Source organism: Oryzias melastigma, linkage group LG18, assembly GCF_002922805.2.
Source record: "Oryzias melastigma strain HK-1 linkage group LG18, ASM292280v2, whole genome shotgun sequence".
NCBI classification, from domain to species: domain Eukaryota; kingdom Metazoa; phylum Chordata; class Actinopteri; order Beloniformes; family Adrianichthyidae; genus Oryzias; species Oryzias melastigma.
The window spans coordinates 14494159-14518372 of NC_050529.1; the positions used below are offsets into that span (position 1 = coordinate 14494159).

Below are 24214 nucleotides of genomic sequence, written 5' to 3' on the forward strand. Positions count from 1 at the left end.
AAATTAAGGGTTAGGGTTAGGGTTAGGGTAATATTTTTTCATTTGCCCCGCTTCCAAAATCCTGATGTATGGATGGATATATGGATATATATGGACAGATGGATGTATGGATGGATATATGGACAGATGGATTTATGGATGGATGGATGTATAGATGGATGGACAGATGGATGGACAGATGGATGGATGGATGGATGGACAGATGGATGGATAGATGGATGCATGGATGGATGGATGGATGGATGGACAGATGGAATGACGGACAGACGGTTGGACGATTGGAATTATGTCATGTTGGATCAGAATGTCCTCTTGATGCATAAATGTGCTGTTTTTCTCTCATACAGGGAGTTGGATTCCCAAACTTTTCTTTAACCATCAATTGCCCCCCTCCCCAAGGCTTAACATCAAGTTCCATTTGTATTCAACCATTTCTTCAATCTTTCCCGCCTCCAGGCCGTATCACATGACTGATGGAGCTGAGATAGTTGAATGCATTCAACTTCGGGGTAGAACTCAGACAATAGTTTAGGCAAGCAATACCTGTGTGACTAAAGACCATTTAAGCAGATATTTAGTCTCATGAGCAGCGAAGAACAATACCTCGATCCTGTGGTCACAGGAGCGCCATACACATTTCACAACTTGAGGAACCGTCTCTAAAGGCTACCTTACTCTAAAAACTGAGGCTTCAAAACTCGCTTGAATGAAAACATGTAACACAGAATATTTGACTTTAAACAGATCAGATCAAACTAACAATAACTTTGAAGAGTGTAGCTGCGTTTTCTTAAGGCAAAAGCAGAAGAGACAAATGTGGAGACTTTGGCTGCCCTCTAGTGTTCAGACAAACAAATTACATCAACAGCTTCCTTAAACATTTACTTATGCTTTTCAGCAATACAATGTATTTTTTTTTTTGTTAGAAACCGAAATCTTTCATTGATAGTAGTGCATTTTATTTTATTTTTTTTATTTGCAACATCTATCTTCAGGAGTCACAAAATCTCTTTCAGGGTCACTGGTGGTTGCTGGAGCCTATCCCAGTAGTCCTGAACGGGTTGCTAGTCCACAACAGGACCACACACATTTATTTTTTCTCCTTTTTAGTGATCGTTGGGAACAAATAGATTTTATTTGAACTTTATTTAAGGAAAAAAAATCCCACTCTATTATTCCGACATCACTTTTGCTTTGAGTAAATCCATAAATGTTTGGATTTTCTTACCTTTTTTTTTTCTTAGTCCAACTGTTCTCAGTAAAAATAAGTGGGACCAAACAGTTAAAACAGAAAATCGTCCTCACCAACAAACATGGTAGCCACCTAGGGGCAATTAGAGTTCCCAATTAACCTATGAAGCATGCTTTCCAGGAGAACTCCAAACAGAAAGATCCCAGACAGGATTTAAACCACTCTAAGGCAAGAGTGATAACCACTACACCACCATGCCGCCTCATTCAGTTAAGTCATTGAAGAAAATATAGGGGAAGTACCTCTAACTACAACACTTAAAAAGAAGTGACAGTCTTTTAGCAAAAGTATTCCATGTATTCCAGCAGAGGGCGCCACACGTTTTTTTTTTAAACTTCTCTGTCCTGTTTCTCCAGACACTTCCGCACAAACAAAACCCCTGTAAGCTGTTTCTCTACTGTCCAACAGTCATCATGTCTGCTTTTTCCACAACTTTCAGACAGAAAACTTCAGCTCATTCCCACCTCTACATATGGCCGCTCCTCTGTCTCCTTAAATGTTCCTTAGTGGTCACTAGGATGGAGAAATACATTCGAATTGGTGAAACAAAAATATATAATTTAGTAACATTAACTGGTCATTTGGAGCATGCATTTAAGCAGAGTTCTATTTTTTTTTTAACTGGAGGTCCAAAATGTTGATATTAAAGGAAGTTTACACAACCCAAGGAGGGGATCAACCATCAGGTACCGGTTCTCATCAAATTTTACCAGGTTTCACTTAGACGAGGAAGCTGTATTTTCCTCTTTTGTGTTAAACATGAACGGAAAGAGGAAGTGTTTTCTGTCTGCTTGTTGAGCGCGCTCAAGCGCCGCATGTCCACTTCTCCGCCTGATCTGAGAGGAGCAGAGTCTTCTGGGTCATGGACGTCTACAGGGAAGCCGTGGATTATCTGGAGTCCCAACACGTCGCAGGTGAGGGGGCAGCGACCCACCTGTGGTTGACACTTTTCTCTGTTGTCCTCTTCTTCTTCCTAAATCGGCTTCCTTTGTTTGTTGCAGCAGAAGCCGACATCATGGAGGAGGACGTCTTTCATGAGGAGGCGGTTTCCAGCTTTCTGTCAACTATGAACATTGAGAGCATAGACCTTCCCGACACCCCAGTGAGTTCCCCCCGATTTAAACACGTCACAAATGTTTCTTCTCACTCAGCACAAGATCCAAACTTCCCGATTTTCTCCTTTGGGAGTTCAGTCTTTCGGTTGTTTAATTTCCATCAGGCACCAGGAGGGAAAATGAGAAGGATCCATAGCTAAAGGGAGGCCAAAGCTCATGCAGAAACCCCAAAACAACTCCGCCAGTCGCTTAAAAGTTAATATCAACACTGTGTAATAAGCTCCAAGTGTTTTACCTCTAAATTCTTATATTTCTGGGTATTAAAATCTGTTTAACTCACTGGACTAAATCAATTAAATCCAAAAAACATAAAATCTGGATTTTGAAACACGAGCTGTGTTTACTACTTTAAGTTTAAACCTAATAAACTAAGGGAAACTAAGAAAGATAAGTACGACTGAAGCAAAATGATGTCAGATATCTGTAAAGCTACGTTCACAGGTGCGAGCAAGTGACCACTTCCAAAGAAAAATCGATGTAAATGCGCATTTTGGACTTCTGTGTTCAAAACTTTCAAGGTACGTTCACACCGGCTTAAGCTCAAGTGGCAACCTTCAATGAAAGGTCGACCTGCACATACAGAAGTCTCGCGTTAGTTTTAATGAGTAACCAAACCCTAAATCAATGGCTGTTGACCTCTATAAATGGAGCTTTGAAAGTACTGTCTGTTGGTCATTGCCAAATTTTTGACAAATTAAAATAAACTTGTTTAATTCTTGAAAATAAAGTCAAAAACCGTCAGTGTGCTGCCCCCTACAGGTTGAATCAAGGTCTGACTGGATTTTTACATTTGGGCTGTGGGTGGAGTCAGCCTTCCCTGTTTGGTTATCCTTCAATGTCTGTCCCCGGAATCTACGTATAATTTTGGCGTTCATTGATCGTGTGCTTGAAGCTTACCCAGGTGTATTTTGACCAATCAGGGACTCTGATTTGATAGTGACGTGTGGATAGTGTCCTTTTCAAAACAGAAAAGTGCCAACTGATCATGAAGGAGACATTAACGGGTTTCTAGAATTATCTGACACCAAGGATGAATCTGAATTTGTCCCCTACCCCTCCAATTGTAGGGGCATTTGAAGGGGAAGGGATGTTTGAAATAGTTTTTTTAAGGGTAGAGCGAATGGACGGTAGGGCGATTGATGATAAATAGGAGTAACGCCCAAATTTGAAGACACTTTTTCCGTAACCCTTGTTTGGAGGGCTAAAGGATTCGGGTTCGGCCTAACTCTTTCCTATATTGGAATAGAGCGGTGAAATATAAAGCCCTCAAGATTTACGAGATTTGAAACGACATGTTGCGCCAAAACTCTTCCAACCGTATACGGCCGACATGTACTAGTATCTAGACGGTTCAGTGTGAACACCATAGACTAAATGTGTGTTCAACAATGCAGGTTTAGAGCATGACAAGCTGTCCAGCTTATCTGAACATCTCATATTTTTGGTGGCAGTTGCCTCTTGTTAACCATCTTCAGTTTGAGGTAGAGCTGCTCTGACTTTGCTGCATGTTTGTGATCCAGTTGTTCAGTCCGGAGGAAATGCTGGAGAAGAGGCTGGTGGTCATCAAAGGAATCCTGGAGAGCGAGGAGCTTTATCTGGCCGAACTGGACACTCTTCTCATGGTAAACAAATACACTGAGTTCTCAATTGATTGTATTTAATGTATTTAATAGGGGAGTAACGATTAGTAGACTTTCTTTTCTGTTCCTACGATTTAACCAGACTTAGCTTGTTAATCAAATTGACCTATTCCTTTATAAAATCGTTTCAAAATGCAATAAATCAAAAATGCTCGATCTTGGAAAATAACGTTTGAATTCAGGTACTGTAGGTTTATTTTACTATAACGTGAAAACGATAATCACAGCAGACAACACATGTCAAAAAATCATCAATCTTTACAGTCTAATGTGTGGAAACACTGAAATTTGTGTAGAGTGACCATACAGTGTGGTATCACGTTCTAATAATATTTCATATGTATTATTTTGATGTGGAAAAAACAGTTCAGTACCGGATATTTTTTTATGAGAATTTTTGGCTAAATATGTCGTAAATCGATTTTATATTGTATATTGGATCGTTCAAAATGAACCAATATCGACTATGAATCGTATTGTCAACCAAAAATCACCATATGAATCGTTGTTAAAATGAATTGTTACACCCCTTATATATGGAGATATTGTTTTCACACACACCTCGGTTTGTGAAATTTGTTTTCTGCATTTGACTCAACCCCCCTGGGGGAGCGGTGAGGTGCAGACATGGGTGCACTCAAGTGCAATTTGTCACTTTAATCCTTCAAATCTACACCTTAATGTTGAGCATCAAGCAGAGATGTATCGTGTCCCAAATTCAGAGTCTTTAATGTGACTCAACTGTGGGTTTAAACTCACAACCTTCCAGTCCCTGGTCAGACACTCTACCACAAGACCACTGACTTGGTGATGATCTAAGAGTAAAGGCCTCTCCAGCACTTTCCACTCATCTAAACTGCTCTTTAATTATAGCAAAAACCCTTTATTGCTCTGCAACTTCCCTATTTTATTTCAACTTCTACCACACTCCCAAAACATGTTCTAACTGTAACTCAGTTTCCTTTTTAAAGCCAACTTACTAAAAATATTAGAAGTCATCTAGTGGGTTCCTTCTGAACACACTTTTATTGATTTGTTGTGTTTTGGGGGTTCATGTTGGTGATACTGTAATTCGTCTTTTGTTCTTTTATCAGCTCAGAGGACAGTTTAAAATTTGCAAATGAGCTTCCTCTTTTACCGCCAGGCTGATACAATTCACAAATGATCTTCTACAGTTCCATTGTGTTCCCCTCATGCAATAGGAAAATCCAGTTTTTGATTAGATTTGACATGGTGAGGTTAGCTTAGCAAAAAGATACTTTGAGAGTTAAGGTGTAGATTTGATCACACAAAACAAACGTTTGAAGGAGAGTGAAACAGCAATTTCAAATATTAAAAAATGGCTAATTAGCATTTGCTAACGCTAAAAGCTCAAACGATTAGCCTACTTTTTAGTATTTTTTAACCCCTGTTTGGTTACCCAAGAGTTAACATAACTATTGTTTCATTGTTCAGTGTTTGCTATAATGAGGTCGATGGATGGTTGAAACCCATAAACAAGCTTCTCCTTTTACCAACAATAATTACTCCATGGTCGAATGCATTTGTCAGTCTGGAGCGTTGCAGTTTCTACAGCTGTAAACTTAAATGAAAATTAACCTGGTGGAGGAGAAAACTCCTTTAGCCTTTAAGCACATTTGTAAAAGAAATCAATTAGAAAACAGCAAATAGATACTAGCTAAACACTAGCTAGCTTAGCTAAAGGTGCAAACAAAACTGAAAAGCTGCTACAAATAAGGAAACACTGTTACAATTAAAAAGGAGTGATATAACAAAAATAATAACACTATAAAAAATACATATATATATATAAATATATAGTAAAAAGCCACAATGAAAGTGAATTATCTTGGATTGTTTTTGCCTGTACCCCGTGTAAAAAGAAGGGAAAAAAACAGGCGTACAAAATGGAAAATGAACAAGAAAGTTATCCCGAATTTACATTTGTCTCTCTCTCTCTGCATTACGTAACGTGGGGAGTCTGTCACAGCCGTCAGTTAGCTTACATTGTCTCCGTCGCGTCTCTGGTTCGTCCCCTCCCCCCGCTGCTTCCGGAGGAATGCTTTGTCCTGCCACCCCCAACATCAATATCCAAAACTTTAGAAATCAGGCCCCATTTTCTATCCTTCCTCGCTAAGTTTTCTTGTAAAATGCATGTTTTGTGCCAAAAAAATCTACATGTCTGCAGCACCAAAGTAGCAGTAAAAAGTTTTGTACCTTACCTTGATAGATACGTTGAAAATTTTCAGCAAAATTTAAAGTTTCAATAAGTGAGCTGTACTGACAAGGATTGCAAAGCTAGGACTTCCTTATCTTGCTGCTTTGCCCCGCCCTTGTAATTCTTGGCCAATGGCTGAAGAAATCTTTAGTCACATGGTTTTGTTTGCAAGCTTTGGTCCAAAACGGAAATGTCCACTTGGCACCAGTCTGAATACGGCGCAGGATTCAGGACTCGATCTGGAACAAATTAAGTGTTCTGAAGCCACCATAACTTTGAGATTTTGCTTTAAAAAACGTGACACTTTTAAACTGTAGAGTGGCTTCCTTAAAAATTAGTTAAATACCTATCTGAAATGTGTTACTTTTTAAATTGTCAGTTTTCATCATATTAAAATTTGGGGTTGATGCTTTACTCAAGTCAAAAATGAAAAAATTAAAAATTAATACTTTTAAATGTAAAAAATACAGATCTTTTGTTAATTGATCCAATGTTTTTTTTACAGTGCTGTAAATTCCTTCAGGAAGATGAACATTTACAACATTTGAGGATTCATGCTCTTGTAAACAATCAATAATAAAATGACAAACTAAGTAATCAAGATTTGAGGAACACACAGAAATAAACAGCAGAATTTGATCTTTCACTTTAAAACTTTTATGTTAATTCTAATTGAAAATTGTCTCATGAGGTACGAGCAACTGTTAAATCTGTTTACATCTTTGTTTATTTTCTTGACTCCATCATTCAGTTAATAAGACTCATTGCGGTGACACTTTGACCCAGTGCATCTATCATTAACCTCAACTTTGACTTTGGTGTTTTGGCCTCAACGTAACCCCCCCACCCTGTAACTCATGCATAACCAAAGAGCACAGCGCTTCAATAAGAAATATATTTCCTCTTTAAGATCGGAAATGCGGTTATAATTACAAAACGCTTGTATATTTTTAGTCTTTCATTAGTTCTGTATGTTCTCTCGGCTATAGAAAAGTTATTTAGTCATTACAAGCTGGAACCTACATGACAAAGTAAATAAGGACATCTTGGAGAACACATAAACGTGACTTTATTCAGATGGAGAAATAAAGAAGTCTAGTTTGTTTAATGTATGATGGTCTCTGTTTTCTTTGTGTGGTTGAATGTTTGATGAAATGAATTTGCAGAGCTGCATGGCATCTATTTGTGAATACGGGTCAGAGTGTTATCAGGTTGTGTTGTATTTCAAGCAGCTGAATGACTTTGTTTCTCGGATCTCTTCGTCCTCAGCCCATGAAGGCTCTGCGGGCCTCAGCTGGAACCTCCCAGCCGGTGTTGTCAAATCAACAGATCCAGACGGTTTTCTACCAGGTGCCTGAGCTCAGGGACGTTCACAGGACCTTCTACTCGGATCTGAAGGCCCGTCTGGACACTCACTACCAGGATCAGCTCTCCGAAGAATTGGGAAAGAGATACTTTGAGTTGGAGGTGGGGGACCTTTTTCAGAGGCTGGTAAGTTGGCTGTTGTTTCTATCCAGTTTCAGGTTTGAACTGTTATAAATGAATGGAAGATGTGTGGAGTTCTGAGTCTGTTTGAAACATTAAATGTGTCTTTTAAGTGAAGGGAGTCAAAGTCATTTTGGCTCAGGGACACATTCAACCCTGATAGCCTTTTTCGACAACAAAATTTTGGTAATTGTGGAGTAACACCTGATAATTTTTATAGCAATTTAACAGCGGTGAGGCTGGCAGGGAACCAAACTGCCTCCTACCCAGAAGTGGGACACACTTGAAAAGAAATGCTGTTTATTTCTTGATTTCTTATGTCGGTATTTATTTTCCTTTGCTTCCCCTAGTGGCGGAATTATACATTGCAGCCATTTCTTTAAGAAACAAATTTTTTTTTTACAGCATCCTTATATATTTTTTTCTCTTCATGACTGGGCCGGATTAAACCAACCACCCCTGTCCCCCTATAGGTGTCTGTAGAACATATTTTCATAGATACACCTTGGACAGGTCGCCAGTCTGTCGTAGGGCCCCATTCATACACCCATACACGCTCACATTCACACCTAAGGACATTCCGAGTAACCAATGAAGCATGCTTTTGAACAGTGAGAGGAAATCAGAGGGTCAGGAAAACCCACACATATACCGGGAGAACATGAAACAGAAAGGTCCCCCATTGGTGGTTCTGCTTCAGGTCCCCCAACCCAGACTTGGAACAGAGGCCTTCTTGTTGTGAGGCAAGATTGCTAACCACTGTGCTTAATTTTGTTAATATATGTTCTAAATCGTGAGAAACAAAGCCACAAGAACATCTTAGAAACACCAAATTTTCATCAGAGTGGGCCTTTAAACTGCTTAAATGTCAAAGTTCCTCCACTCAGTGCGTCTCTTTCACAGGTTAACCACATTGGTCTTTATGGGGGCTTCATTGAAAACTACGAGAAAGCCGTAGAAGTCGTCAGAAAGTGCACAAACTCAGATCCTCGCTTTCGTACACTTGCAGAGGTACTTCAAACCTTTACTTTTGCAGCCACACCTTTTTGTGGTATCTCAGTGTCTTTTGATTCATCTCCCTTCCAGAGTATGATGTCTACCAACGGGACGGACAAAGCTCGAACCAAATACACATTTGAAGGTCCGGACCACGTTTCAAATGCACATTCAAGGTTTTTTAGGTACTGATGTTTGATGGAATTTTTCCCTACAGCTCTACTGTACAAGCCTTTGGACCGGGTAACCAAGACCACATTAGTCCTGGGTGTAAGGAAATCCTCAAGAAAACACTTACTTAGTGGTTCTCACCTACAGATGGAGTAATGCTTGATGTGGTTTTGTAGGACTTGCTGAAGACGACACCAGTGGAGCACCGAGATTATGCGGCCCTCCAGGAAGCCCTGAGGCTGTCTCGCAGCTTCCTCTCTGGCGTCAACGAGAGTTCACAAAGCAAACGGGACGTCACGCTGAGTCACGACATGGTGAGGGCTGGGCTGTTTGAAACAACCCCAAATGTGTGAAGAAGTGTAGCAGCTTCCTCTTCTTTGGTGGGTTTGATAAGACAGACCCATGTTTGCTTGGTTGTTCCGCCAGAGGCGTCAACTGATGCGCGACGGCTTTGTGGTGGACAGCAGCGAAGGCCACCGCAGCCTCCGACACCTCTTCCTTTATACCGACCTCCTGCTGTGCACCAGATTCAAACACGCAACCAGAGGGTACGCTTTTGGGTCCGAGTCCACGTGGTCCAAAACGGCTGTGATCAATTCCTCAAGTGTGGGTTTCTTTTAGGAAGCAGGATCAGTACAGGTTCTCGTGGTACCTGCCCCTCGCCGGTCTCAAACTTTGTTGGGTGGCGGAGCAGGAGCGAGCGCCTGACATGAACGTCCGCTTACACAACATCAGAACCAAGATGCACCTCCTGCGGCAGCAGCTGAAACAGCATTCAGTGAGTGAAGCACGGCAAAGAGTATTTTCTAACAATCGCATTAAGACGGTAATTACAAAGGTTTCTGTGTAAAGAGAGCTTCCAGGGGCCTCGTTTTCACAGCTCGCAACAAGAAGAAGCTGGAAGAGTTGGAGCTCATGCTGTTCACACACTCCCCTCTGTACAGACTGGAGCTGTTCAGCTCCAGTGGCAAGGTACTCCTCCACAGCACATGAAGCTACGTTCACACCGCCATCGCCAACACGTGTTCAAGTGACGGCTTCTGATGAAAAGTCTATAGGCGAATCCGAATTCTTCGTCTACCACTCTAATTGAAGGGGTATTTTAAGGGAAAGGGATGTCCGAAAAAGTTTTTTTAAGGGTAGAACAAAGGAACTTCGAGTTCTGTATCTCTCCACCGGTATGGCGAGCCACGTCGTGCTGCGGAGAAGCGTTTTTCTTCACGTGGGTAAAGGAGTTTAGATTTTAATGTAAGGAATGACTTTTGATATTTTGGCATGACCTTTTTAAGTTACAAAATCGATGTTGATATGTATTTTCGAGCGCTAGCAACTACGTGCTAGCGTAGCTGACCAGCGACTGTTGATGACATCATCAAGTGGAAGTGAGGACTATGGTTGTGTCCGAATTCCCCCTCTAATCACTATTTATTGCACTATATAGTGCATTTGCCATTTTCTAGTGTTGTCCAAAATCTTTTTCTTCCAAATCAAGTGTACTCGAAATTTCCCAGAAGCCTTTGCGAAAAGCTAGCACACATCGATGCTCACTAGAGTAGTGGATATAGTCCACAATGCAATGCGGTTGAACAATTTCGCACAAAAAAACATGTTTAAATGCAATATTTGAATGAACCATCCACATTTTCACCATCAGAACACCGTGGAGTCATAAATAAACTGTGAAATGTTTGTTTTGATTCGATTTTCACTTTGTGAAATTGTTTTTGCTTTTAGAAAAATGAAGTGAGTAGTGAGTATCGTGTCCGAATTACCTTTAAAATCCAGCGCACTATATAGCGTTGTACTATATAGTTTTTTAATAGTTAAGGATTGGGATGGGAATTCGGACACAACCTATTGCTGTCCGAATTCCCACCTTAATCCCTAACTTGTAAAAAACTATATAGTGCCGGACTATTCTGTGCTCTGGATTTAAAAGCAATTCATACACCATGATCACTACTTTACTTTTTTTTTTTTTTGGCTTAACGCTGGATATGACGTCACCAATTTCACAAAGTGAAAATTGTATTAATAAAAACATTTCACAACACCAGTGTGGAACTCCACTATGTTCTGATGATGGAAATGTGGATGGTTTATTACAAATTTACATTTAAACATGATTTTTTTTTCGCAAAAATTGTTTGACCACAATGCATTGTAGTCCATATATTTGCGAATGTGGTGAGCATCAATGCACTGTAGTTTTTTACAAAGACCTCTGGGAAATGTCTAGTGCATTTCATTTTGGAATTGTAGATTTGGACAGCACTACAAAATGGCAAACACACTATGAGTAGTTAAGGAATTCAGACGTAACTCTCCCTTTGGAGGGCTAAATGTAGGGTTAGGGAGAAGCCATAGGGGTAGATGAAGAATTCCGATTTGGCCTTTGGCTCGTTTTGCGCTTTCATTTGTAGCTTCACAAGTTTCTACCAGCGTTTTCGGGCTCTATAAACTAAACGCATGGCCATTAAGCGCACAGTGAAAGTTTGACCTTCAACTTGGATTTGGTAGTGAATGCTGACCGTTTAGAAATGAATGATCGCTGCATGTGCCCGGCCAGAATTCGATGTCACCAAGTCTTTCATATATCTGAATTGAACTGTGAAAGAAAAAGCCTGGAGAAAGATTCACAAGAGTTGCACCGCTTTGACATTTAGCACCAAAACTCTTCAAACTTTAGGTGGTGGACTCTAGTGAACAATAGAATAAGAAGAAGCCCCTCCTTCCCTGCTTGTCCAGTGTGAACACTGTGGACTAAATGCGCGTACAAGAACCTGCTATAGTATGTTCTTGAATCACACGTCGGTGTGAACGTAGCATTACACTTTCAGCTTCACATTGCTGTTTTTGAGTATTTCAAAGTTATGAAATATTGTTTGTTCTCTTTGTAGAGTCACACTCTCCTCTTTTCATCGCTGTATGAGCTGGAAGAATGGAGAGAAAACATCTACAAACTCACCTCAGGAAGTAAGTCTCAAAGATGACGATAAATTTAGCTTTTTTTTCTCTATGTTTCTGCCCTGAACCGGTCAGTTTTTCTCTTCTGGAGCCACTCCTCCAGTTTGGAGTGCTCCAGTTACCACGGGCACCACTGTCACCTTCCAAGTTTTCTCCAGTTCTTCTCTGAGTCCCACATGTTCATTCATCTTGATGTTACCATCACTTAGTGCCACATCCACCACAACGACTTTCCTCTGTTCTTCATCTTCCACTACAATGTCTGGCTGGTTCTCCATTACCATCCTGTCCGTCTCAGAATATTTGCTCCTTCATTCTCTACCACTTTCTGAGGTGTTTCCCATTTTGACTTTGGGGTTTCCAGTCCATATTCTGTACACATGTTTCTATTTATTATTCAAGCCACTCAGTTGTGGCATTCCATGTATGCTTTCCCAGCCAGCATCTTACACAGTTATGTGCTGGATTGTTTCCTCTTGCACAGTCTACACCTTGGGTCTTGTCTGGTGTGGTAGATCTGAGCCTCTATCGGATCTGGTGTTTAGAGCTTGTTCCTGTGCTGCCAGGATCAGTCCTGCAGGCCAGCCCTCTCTAGCCATTGGTAGGACTTCTTGATATCAGCCACTTCAGTTATGGTCCGGTGGTACATCCAATGAAGGGGCGTGTCCTCCCATGAGGTTCTGTCCGCCAGCATCGCTTCCTCTGCTTTCCATTGTCAGAGACATTCACTGAGAATGCTGTCAGTTGGGGCCTTAAGCTTGACATATTCCTGCATCTTGGATGTTTCATCCTGGATAGTGGCTTCCACGCTCACGAGTCCTCGGCCTCCTTCCTTGCGGCTAGTATACAGTCTCAGGGTGCTGGATTTGGGATGGAACCCTTCACGTATGGTGAGGAGCTTTCGAGTCTTAAGATCTGTAGTCTGTATCTCTTCCTTTGACCATCTTATTATTCCTGAAGGGTATCTGATGACTGGCAGTGCACAACTGTTTATTGCCCGGAAATAGACTAGATGTGAGAAATATATATAAATAGATAAAATATATATATATGATCATAATTAAAGGACCAATGGGAACACCATTATAATAGATCAAAAGATGATCAGAGTGGGACTTCAAGCTTTAAAATACAATCCTTTACTTATTATTTTTGATCAAAAGGAGGTCTGAAACATAGAAATGAAATGATTAACGAAAGAGAAGCAGTCACACATGTCTAATTTAAACACAAACAGAGCTCTGAGATGAAACAAATGTGTTGGTGGTTTCTTTAAATACTTTAAGTGTGCTTTCTGTAAAGGTTGAAACAGATCAGTTTTGTTTGTTTGATGCCTTAGCAACTGCTTTTTAAATCATTCAAACTGGTGTTAGTTATTGATGATGTGCAGCAATATGGCAATGATCAGCTGCTCTCTAAAAAGCTGCTGTCTGGTCTGAGGCAGAGACGGTCTGCAGAGTTTTATCTTTTCGATCATAGGATTCATGTTTGTGCTTCATGTTATTCATCAGCCATCGAAACCGTCCCCCCAGACCTCCTCACTCTCACCGGCGCCTGCGTCAAACTGAGAATGACCCAGCAGCCCCCGCTCCACAGCCTGAACAGCGGTACGACCTCTGTCTCCGTCTATCCTCCTGTGGGCTCTCCTCCTGTCCGTGGAGTCAAACCTTTGTCTCTGTGTTTCCTCAGGGAACGACAGGGACTCGTTATGTGGGACGTTAACGGTGGCCATTCATTCAGCTTCAGGCCTGCAGCAGCCGGCTGGTATTTACTCTGAATGTCCACGTTGAAGTGACTGTAAACGGAGGAGTGATCTTGTGCATATTTGTCCATCTCAGGTGTGTATGTGTGTGTGGAAGTGGACGGCTTTGAGTATTATGACAGACAAGCCCAGACTCACTCGTCAGTCCACAGCCTCAACCCGCACTGGGACCAGGTGAGTGTAAAGCTACGTTCACACCGCCGTTGCCAACGAGTGTTCAAGTCTTTGCAAACGTGGTAAAAATGCGTGTTTTGGGCTTCCGCGCTAGTTTCTACAACCATTATATTGTATTGTCCGTTTAAATTCTCTGTAGCAAATGAAATAGACGAAGAAGCCCCTCCCTGCTTGTCCAGTGTGATCACCAAATGCTCGCATTCAAGAACACGAGTCACATGCCTTGTGTGTTTTAGTTGCTGAGTAAAAAGAAAGCCTGGAAACTAAAGGTTTAAGCATCTGTAACAACCTCAAAGGATTAAACCAAATCACAGGAACTGATGTAAAGTCAGTAAGTGCAGCTTTACTGACCTTTGCTTTATTCCCAACAGGAGTTGTCCTTCCAGGTGGATGGGGCGCAGAGCATGAGGCTGGTGTGTGTGAGTCAGAGGAATGGAGAGGACGATGCTGTTCTGGGAAAAACTACAGTCAAGGTAATAGGCTACATCATAATCCGACTTTTTAATTAAAATCCTGAGAAATGACACTAAGGCTGTAAAATAATTGATTAAAAGGACAGACTTTGAACAGGTCATGGTTGCTGCTGTGAGATGGACACGTCTAAGAATGTCACGATTTTCTAGGATAGAAATTAAGATGGTTAATAGTGACAAAAAATATATAGTTTTTATAATCTACTTGTGTAGAAAAAAGTTTTTGAGGATTACAAAGTACAGGATTACAAAAGGCTACAACAACCATGCTAACAAAATCCAGAGTTACAATAGTCATGATAGCAAAATATGGATTTACAAAATCCATGTAACCAAATCTAGACTTACAAATGGGTGCTTTTTTGTTTGCTTTGTTTTTTGTTGCATTTGAAATATTTTTAGACCAGTCTCCAAGACTGTTGGATATACAATCCTATGAATGCCTTTCTATGTACACAAGGAAATTCCAGTCGGTGTGATTTTATCCATCACAAGAGACACTCAACTGCAATCTGTGTGTTTATTTGCCAGACAGATAGAAAATAAAAATAAAAATTCTATGCTAGCAAAATTTGGCTTACAACAACCATGCTAAGGAAATCTAGACTTACAAAATCCATACTAACAAACAAACAAATTTGTCTAACATTACAGCAACCATGCTAGAAAAACATATACCCACAAAATTCCATGCTAAAAAAATCTGAATTTACAAATTAAGTTGGAACAATAAATGTTCTTTTGAGTGCAAAAGGGTCCTACTGAGTACTAGCAAGATTAAATCAATCAAACTTTATTTATAAAGCAATTTTTACACAACAGTAACAAAAAGTGGTGTAAAAGTGGCCTGCACTTTCAATTTTAGAAAATCTTTTCGGTTTCTTGAGGAGTAACAGTAAATAGTTGACAGGAACCGAAACTGGATCCTTTTAGACAAGCAGCAAAACCTGAAGGTGGTGCAGATTGTTTGCAGGAAAAACCAAAATAAGATTGCAAATTCAAAATAAGGAAGAGAATACAGCAGCCTTAAATGGGTGAAGAAAACTTCTCCAATGGTTATTTAAGCCAAATGGGGCATTTTTTGAGGAAGTTCCACCAAAAATGTCTAAAAATAGCTCCCAAAAAGAGAAGTGAAGGCCGTACGGCATGAAGATGTGATACTTTCAGAGTCCCAGGGCTCCTGTTTAAACCGTTTCCCTTTTGTGTTACTGCCAGGAAAACACGTTTCTTTTCAAATGTTTGGGTACTTTTAAGATAAGGTCATCTGTTACATTTAACCGCAGCAGCAAAAGTGTTGATCACACAGACCGTTGCACGCCACCGCTCAATCGCACTCTACAATCAGCCAAGGTTGGCATGTTGTGAAAAGCAGGTTTCCATGTGATTTGCATGTAAACATGCAGCTGATGAGGCACATACTCAGTTATTAAGAAAAATGCAAATTTAAATACACGGGAAAACCTTTAATAGTGCTTTTTTTAAACAAGTAAACCAGCAGGATTTGGTGTAAAACCAAAAAATAATTCAGAAAATTGGATTAACTTCAAACGAGCAAATACACCTTCAAAAATCGATGCAGTTTGTAGAGACTGAGACAAAAAGCAGGGTGAAAAATGAACTTTCAGATGGTTTACCACAAACAACAAGCTGCTCTTTTTATAGAGCTGCAAACAAAAAACAACAAAAAAAAGAGCCCAATCCATGAGCGCTCTGGTTTGGTTATGAATCAACCCTAACCTTTGCAGTTAAAGCAGAAATGAGGCGACGTAGCCGCTGTAAAACCTTAATAACACTTTCTATAAAATGCGTATTTGAAACCCTGATCAAAGCAGAGCGGCGTGGTCCAAATGTGCGGCGCAGAGAACAACAGCTATAAAGTTTTCATTAGATAAAACTCTGAATAAATGGGGAAAAGTGCTTACTCTGAGATCCAATGCTTTTGATTTCCTTTTTGTTTGGGAAGAGTGTGAATCAACAGCACATGTGTGATTATACCATTGACTGTATATGAGAACTGGACTGGGTGAGTGTGATGTCACCCAACGAAAAACCTGCAGAGCGTAGTGAACACTGAAACAAAACGTAAGAGTAAGTAAAGGTGATGTAGGTCAAACGCTGGTGTATCATCAAAATGTTTTATTTTTTCAACCCACTCGAACTCTACGCATCGCACTATGAGCCTATTATATATATGATAAATGTGCACTCTTTGTGTGCAACCTAGAGTGTAGTTTGGGTTGGTGTCATACCCTGTCCATCATTTACACGTGGTTACTAATGAGCTAGTACTGTATGTGCACCTCACTTTGGATTAAAGTGTGGCATAAGGGCAATGGTGGCAATTGTACAATAGCATCACCTGTAGGTCAAAAGTGCATGTAGCTTATACTATCTGTACGAATACTTTACGATAAACTAACCACACCATGACAAAGGTAGATTACATTTTTATGATGGTCCTTAAGGGAGAACTGCAAGACTAACCTGGACTTCTTTTAATATTTATCATGCAAAATCAACTTTTTGAGCTTTTAAGTGTATTATTCAATTCATTCTTCACTATAAACAACCCCAACCTCAGATAGCGGCGCTCAGCCGCTAGCTTCATTGCTTAGCTAGCGGTGCTCCGCAGCTAGCTTTACCGATCAGATAGTGGTGTTCAGCTGTTAGCCTCGCTGCTTAGCTTGCAGTGATCAGCCGCTAAGTTTGCCGCTCAGATAGCAGGGATAAGCCGCTAGCTTCACTGCTCAGATAGCTGTGCTTAGCTGCTAGCTTCATCACTTAGCTTGCGAAGATTATCCACTAGCTTTGTCGCTTAGCTAGTGGTGCTCAGTAATAAGAATAATATGAATTTTAGCTATTTCTCCAGAAAAGTCTATTGGATTTTGGTTTATTGGAGTACTTCCTGTTTGGAACACAAAGGAGGGCAGGGGTCACTCAGTCCGTTTCTCATATACAGTCAATGGACTGTTTTTGACCCTTTTTTTCTCCCCGTCAGTTGGAGTCTAAAACACTGAGCGAGCGATGGAGGAGGCAGACGCTGCGGCTGGGTCAGGTGGATCTGGCCATTTCCTTGAAGTACAGCCCCCACCCGCTAGAGCCGCCCAGCTCTGCCGTCCAACAGCTGCCCCTGTTCGGTGTCCCCATAGAAAAAGTCGCACAGTAAGTCCTGTCTTTCACATTCTTTAAAAAAGTGAAAACCAAAAAAAAGCTGATAAGGTTCCTGCTTGCTATTTTACTGCATTTTTTTTTCAAGGGGAGGGGTCAGAAGTGTGGTGTGAAAAGAAACAGAGAAAATGTGAAACTGTTGAAGGTTCTGGGTCCTCTGTCAGACAGGAGGGAGTGCTGGTTCCTCATGTGGTGCGGTGCTGCGTGGAGGAGGTGGAGCGGAGAGGCATGCGGGAGGTGGGAATCTACCGAATTTCAGGAACCAGCAGTGACATCAACGTTCTCAAAGCAGCTTTCAACAGCAGTAAGGAAACAAGCACTTTTACCCAAGAAGGGATGGAGAAGGGGGGGTTATAGGTGGGGAGATTCCAGTTCCATTCTGATCATCTTTTAAAGTTATTTTAAAAGCTTTTCCTGCGGTCTTTTAATTATAATTATGCTCTTTTTATATATATAAAAAAACCTTTCATTTTTTTAGGACATAGTTTCAGCAGAGTGGCAGGAGTTCATTGAGTTGTGGGCAGGACGTTGATGTGAAGCAACTCCGCCCCCTTTCCCCCTCACAATTGCTGCAGGCTTTCTGTTTCCATGCTCCCCCACTAGCTTACATCCTAAGCTAACATTAGCGCTGCAACAAAAATAGTGAGCAATATCAAAGCTATCCAACCGTATAAATTTGAACCAGATGCAAGCTCGGACGAGGAAAACGAAGACGTACATGGATCTAGTCGTCAAGTCAGAAGCTAGTGCATTTTCTACATCACAAATACGATCTTTTTCATACGATATTTTTTTCATTTGCCCCGGATCTGCAACGACTTGAATAGAGAAACACTTAGAAATACCATTTATAAAGGGTAACCAAACAGGGAAGATTCAGGCTGACTCCGCCCACAGCCTAAATTTAAAAATCCAGTCACAGGGGTGGGGCTGAGGAACATGACTGTTACTATTACTGGAGCTGCAGATCATGAGGTGAGGTCGAAATGGTTTGACCAATCACGAAATTCAACTGTAATACCTCGGTTCAACCTGTAGGGGGAGCACACTGGCGGTTTTTGACTTTATTTTCAAGAATTGAACACGTTTATTTTAATTTCTCCAAAATGTGGCAATAGCCAACAGACAGCATTTATAAAGGTCAACAGCAAAAAAAAAAAAAAAGTGGATTTACGGTTTGTTACCCTTTAATGAAAGCTTTCTGTTTTTACGCTCCCCCACCAGCTTATAGCCCTTCACAACCCTAAGCTAACATTAGCGGTGCAACAAAACGTTGCACGGTTGCAGTTAATACGGTTTGAGCCAGATGTCAACTCGGACGATGAAAACAAAGATATCGTCTAGTTGTGTATTTTCTACGTTCCAAGTACGATATTTTTCAAATGTTTTCGTGAATCTCCTGATTCATAACGATTTGAATAAAGAAATACTCAGAAATGCAATTTTCATTGGAGTGGATCTTAAAAGAAATCTACTAGTAACTTCATTTTTTTATTTGGTGCTGTTTTCTTTCTTTTTAAAGATTTTTTTTTTAAATCAAATTTGTCTTGCCTGCTGGTTGTTGGCAGATCTGCGGGAAGCCGTCAGCAGACTGAGAAACGCAGAAGTGAACTCCGTCTCCGGGGTCCTCAAGTTGTACCTGAGAGAACTGCCCGAGCCGCTCATCCCCGCAGAGCTGTTTCAGAGTCTGGCAGAAAACCTGAGTAAGAACAACACAACACAACGGGAACTTTGAAACAAACCGCCTAAATCAGGGGTCCTCACCCTAAGGAGCCACATTCATCTCTTTCATCCTTCCACTCTGGCTTTTTTGGTTTTGAAGAGAAATTCAAACAAATTGGATAAATTATGGGTTTATTCTTTTGGTTAATATATCAGAGAAGTCAAATTATGATTTTATGTACAATCTACTGTCATAGTGGTTTATTTTTTGGTATACTTTAATCTCAAATCCAAAACCAGTTCTATTTAGTCTGTTAGTTTTTAACCATTGTTCATATGTTATGACTAATTTTCTGCATCTGTAAAATTACCTGCATGAAGCCCAATGAGGCAAATTTCCTTTGTGATTTCGGGCTATATAAATAAAATTGAATTGAATTGAAATCATTTAAATATAAATTTTCGTATTTGAGATATGAATTTTACATAATTTGATCGTTAAAGTCATAATGCTAAAAAATTCCACGTTTGACTTTCTTACATTTTTATTTCAAGTACATCTGCTGCATCAGGAGGGTCATATTTAACACAGGGTGTGCCTTATTTTGAAAGGAACTGCTGTCAAATTAAAATAAGTTAAATTTGCAATAAACAGAAAAATATCCCTGTTTTGTAAATATTTAAAAGCTACATTTTATTAATGAATGTTTTAACTGTCACAAAAGCATTTAGCTGTTTTTTAAATTGAATTACGTTAACTTAATTACATTAATTTAAAAATTACAGTAAATCAAACACTGGAGCTACGATGTTAAAAGGTTAAATTGAGCGTATATTTTGTAATTTTTGTACTTACTAATACACAATTGCAAGTGGACACAAAATGTATTGCATGAGTTACAAATCAAGAATTACGCACACACAAACTGAATGAGACTATTTTCTCTCCATAGTAGTTAGTTGATGTGGGGAGTTGTGTCTTCGTCGTGCTGTTGCAGTAGATTCTTCCCTATATTCCAGGATTAAAGAATGTTTATCAATGTCTCTCATTCTATTTGGCCTAAACTTCTTCTTCTACAAGGTTGTAACAGACAAAACAGAAGCTCATGGATGCTACCTTCTACTGGTTCAAAAGTACGGTCACACAATGACTGTCTACCTTTATAACGCCACGGCAAACTGAGACAGAGCAAAGTGGGTTTATGGAGAAAAGAGATTAATCACAGACATGCATTGAGAAGCTGTAAAGCTTTAAACATGCATCTAAAACACTGAAGCTTCACCGCATCACATGTCACATTGTTGAGTTGTTTGTGTTTCCTTCCCAAGACATCCAGGATGAGGACTCTCGGCAGGCCTCCATGCTGTCTCTGCTGCAGTCCTGTCCCCACACCAACCAGAACACCTTCCTGTATCTCATGCATCACCTGCAACGGTTTGCAACGCGTCCTCTGTCATTGGCTAGTTTGGCTAACAAGTGTCATGGCCGCCGCATTGCTTCAGTTTGTTGCTGGCTGCATTTGCTACGCCTCATGTTTGATCTATTTTCTCACATTTCTTTTTTTTTAGAGTTGCAGACATGCAAGATGTTAACAAAATGACTTTGCTGAACTTGGCCACAGTGTTTGGTCCAAGTCTCTTACGCCCCCCGGTGGCTGGACTGAACGGGCCCGCTCTGGACATCTCCCATGAGGTGGTCGTACAGGTGAGCGGAGACACGCAAAAATGCTCTGTTCTTTACAAAAGAGTGTTAGGGTCACCATAGAAATAAAATAAACAAATATATGGGAATAAAGTCATGAAACTAATATTAACATTTTGCAATATTAAAGTGGTAAAATTTTGAAAAAAAAGTCTAAATTTGATCTGAATAAAAGTCATAAAATTATTAGATGAAAGTAAAAATTTTCAAGTGTTCAAAATTTCCAAGAAAAATGTTTTAAAATTATAAAAAAATGATATAATTACGAAGCAAAATGAAACAATTTATGGTATAAATAATAATAAATTACTATAAATTCATAAAATAAATTAATACAGTTTTGAAAAACTGTTACGTTTTACCAGAATGAATTCAAAAGTTCATAACAAGTCAAAATGTTACCACAATTAAGTGGTAAAAATAAGCAAAAAATCGTAAAATTATTCATCAAAATTAATACATTCAAGTTATAAATAATAATCGATAAAGCATGATTATTTCATAAAATAAATGTGTAAAATTATGAGAAAAAGGTGAAATTTCACCAGAGTAAATTATAAAATTATAAGAAACTTAAAATTTTACCAGAATAAAAGTCATGATAATATTTTAAAAAGTCTTTATTTTATGAAAATAAAGTCGAAAAATTAGAACAAAAAAAATCACGCAATCATGAAGCAAAATTAAACAATTTACGAGAATAAAGTGGTTAATACGTGCCTCAAAAAGTTGTAATTTATGAAGGAAAGCTGTTTTTTTAAAAAACAAGTTACATTTAGCTTTTAAAATGTTTCAACAAAAACAATTGTAAATTACTTGTTTAATTTATGTTGAAGACAATTCACAGAAGGCAGATGTAAAACACGTTGCAAGAAAATCTCACAGAATCTGCTTTTATTTTTTCTGTTAATTTACAAAATTATGTTTAAAAAAGCAAAAAAAAAAATTCTGGCAAAACTTAATATTTGTTCTCCCCCCACATAATTTTGTTTGTATAAATCTGTATAAATGTTTATTTGTTTTTCATTGCTAGCCCTAATACATTATTGCAGCTCTTGATTTCTTTGAGATAAAAGTCATTCTTCTGAAGTGATCAGATTTATAATTATTAAAATTGGAGAAAAGTATTGAAAGAAACTAAATTTTGCATCAAGATCAGAACAGAAACATTTCAGTTTTGGGGCTTTTTCTCTGAGGAAGTGGAATATCTTGGTTCTGTTTCAGAGGAACCATTCTGCCTGTGCATTCACTCAACAAGCAGCTCAGAAATAAAAACGTTCTGTACGAAGAAAGAAAAAAAAGTTGGCAGTAGATGCTACTTTCTGTCCAGAAGCGTTAGCGTTTGGGCCGTCCTCTGCCTCCTGCCTGAACATGCTTTGTGTGTTTGTGTGCGCTCAGGTCCAGGTGGTTCTCTGCTACCTGCAATGCAACAACCTCCCCGAGGCCCAGACGTCTCTGCCGCGCGACGCAGACGCTGAAGAGGAGACCACCCACATGTGAGGCTCCATCTGCACGGGGGCTGGACAGGAGATCCAAACAGAGTGTGGACAATAAAGTATTTATTCAGAACAGAAGAAGGCTTTTTGACTCTTTACATATCAAAACGTTTTCTTGTTTTACTTTGTATCTTATATAAGAAGCAACATCAATGAATGGTCTACTATCAAACATATGTCATATATAAGGTGCACAGAACTATAAGGCAGATTACTCAAGACAAAAGAGTGAGAGATAAGTCCATCAGTCGGTCAGACTTTATGAACTGCGCTCGCAACAACTCTAGAACTTATTTGTTTTACGCAAAATGTTAGCCTCGTTAGCGTATTCACCACTGAAACAAACATTACTGTGACTACGCTAACTCCCAACCTTGTTAACAACTTAAAAAAACACACTGCTACATGCTAGTAACGTTAGCATATTTACAAAAACATACAATCTTATTTACAACATAGAAAAAGTTAGACTGAGACCCCAAAATGAACATTATTGTGACCACGCTAACTCCCAAACTTGCTAGTAATATGAAAAATAAACACACTCTGACATTGCTACATGCTAGCCACGTTAGCGTATTTACAAAAACACCTGCTATTTGCTGCGAAAGACTGGCGACCTGTCCAGGGTGTACCCCGCTTTCGCCCTTCAGTAGCCGGGATAGGCTCCGGCACCCCCGCGACCCCGAAAGGGAAGAAGCGGTCAAGAAAATGGATGGATGGATGGATGGACCTGCTATTTGGAAAAAAAAAAAACCCGACTGAGACCGCTAAAATAAATGTTACTGTAACTATGGTAACTCCCAACTTTGTTAGTAACATGAAAAAAACACTCTGACTACATGCTAGCTATGTTAGCATATTTACAAAAACATCCAATCTTATCATCAATGCTCACTCCATTAAGCAAGTAAAGACCACAATGCATTGTGGTCGAACAAATTTAACAAAAAAAACATGTTTAATTCTAATTTTTTAAAAACTATCAACATTTTTCTATCATTAGAACACAGTGGAGTCATAAATAAACGTCACGAAATGTTTGTATTGATTAGATTTTCACTTAATGAAATCGGTGACGTCATATTCGACTTTTACATAAAAGAAACAAAAGTAGTTAGAATGGTGTCCAAATTGTTTTTAAAATACAGCGCACTCTAAGAAATAAAAAAATAAAAATAAAAAAACAGACACATTTCAACAACGCTACACATTAGCCCAGTTAGCAGTTTTGCACTAGCGCCTAATCTCATTTGCTACTTGTCAAAAAAACACCAACTTCCATTTTTACGGAGCCTCTCAAACTCACTTTGACATTATCAAAAACAACCAGAATGAATCCATATGAAGTTCTGCAGATTATAAACCACACTGTTAAAACAGACTTTTAAGTGTGTCTTATAGTGCATAAAACATGGTATTTTTAAAATAATACTGTGGATTTATTTGCATTGTTGCTATGACACACAAGTAGCATAAGGTAAACCTGATAAATTAGTAGCTTAATTTTTTAGTGAGTCCAAACAAAAAAATGGCAAAACTTTGCTGTAACATTTACAAATCTTAAATGCAAAAAACAACAGCTGGAAACAGGAAATTTAAAATATAAGTTAATGAGATTGGAATTTTTGATTAAATTATGCATCGATGGACTTCACTATAATTTTTGAATATATTCATGTAAAATTTATTGACTTAAAGCAAAAGATAAAGGTAAAAAGATTTTCAAAATAAAATACACTCATTCATTTTAGCCTAAAACCTCAAACCTGCTGAGCATTTCTGTGAGCAGATGAAGTGGGTGGCATCCTGATTTATACACGGCTAAACTGTGGTTGGGGGGAAAAATTCAGGGAGCACATGTTGTAAAAAAAAAAAAAGAAAAAAAAAGTCAAAGGTCACCTCTCGGAGCTTGAAATCCAATCGGTTACGG

The 24214-nt window shown here is 39.3% G+C and overlaps 1 protein-coding gene across 4 annotated transcripts; it reads left to right on the forward strand.

The window, feature by feature from the left end:
- The first annotated feature begins 232 nt into the window (after positions 1 to 232).
- On the forward strand, positions 233 to 22357 carry si:dkey-33c9.6 (active breakpoint cluster region-related protein). Of its 4 annotated transcripts, none has more exons than XM_036216864.1 (22): positions 233 to 2166; positions 2254 to 2354; positions 3888 to 3989; positions 7495 to 7716; positions 8614 to 8721; positions 8797 to 8851; positions 8924 to 8976; positions 9054 to 9191; positions 9304 to 9425; positions 9499 to 9655; positions 9730 to 9849; positions 11778 to 11853; positions 13356 to 13451; positions 13534 to 13608; positions 13683 to 13780; positions 14152 to 14253; positions 17252 to 17415; positions 17586 to 17725; positions 18990 to 19124; positions 20413 to 20518; positions 20653 to 20788; positions 22184 to 22357. In XM_036216864.1, exons 1-22 carry the CDS (start codon positions 2115 to 2117, stop codon positions 22283 to 22285), a joined length of 2460 nt encoding a protein of 819 aa, XP_036072757.1. In that variant the 5' UTR covers positions 233 to 2114; the 3' UTR covers positions 22286 to 22357. The 4 variants fall into 4 exon arrangements, 3 of the variants coding, with proteins under 3 accessions (XP_036072757.1, XP_024144044.1, XP_036072756.1); XM_024288276.2 differs by having other exon boundaries at positions 2257 to 2354; XR_004949682.1 differs by having other exon boundaries at positions 233 to 2354; positions 17590 to 17725.
- The last annotated feature ends 1857 nt before the right edge of the window (positions 22358 to 24214 follow it).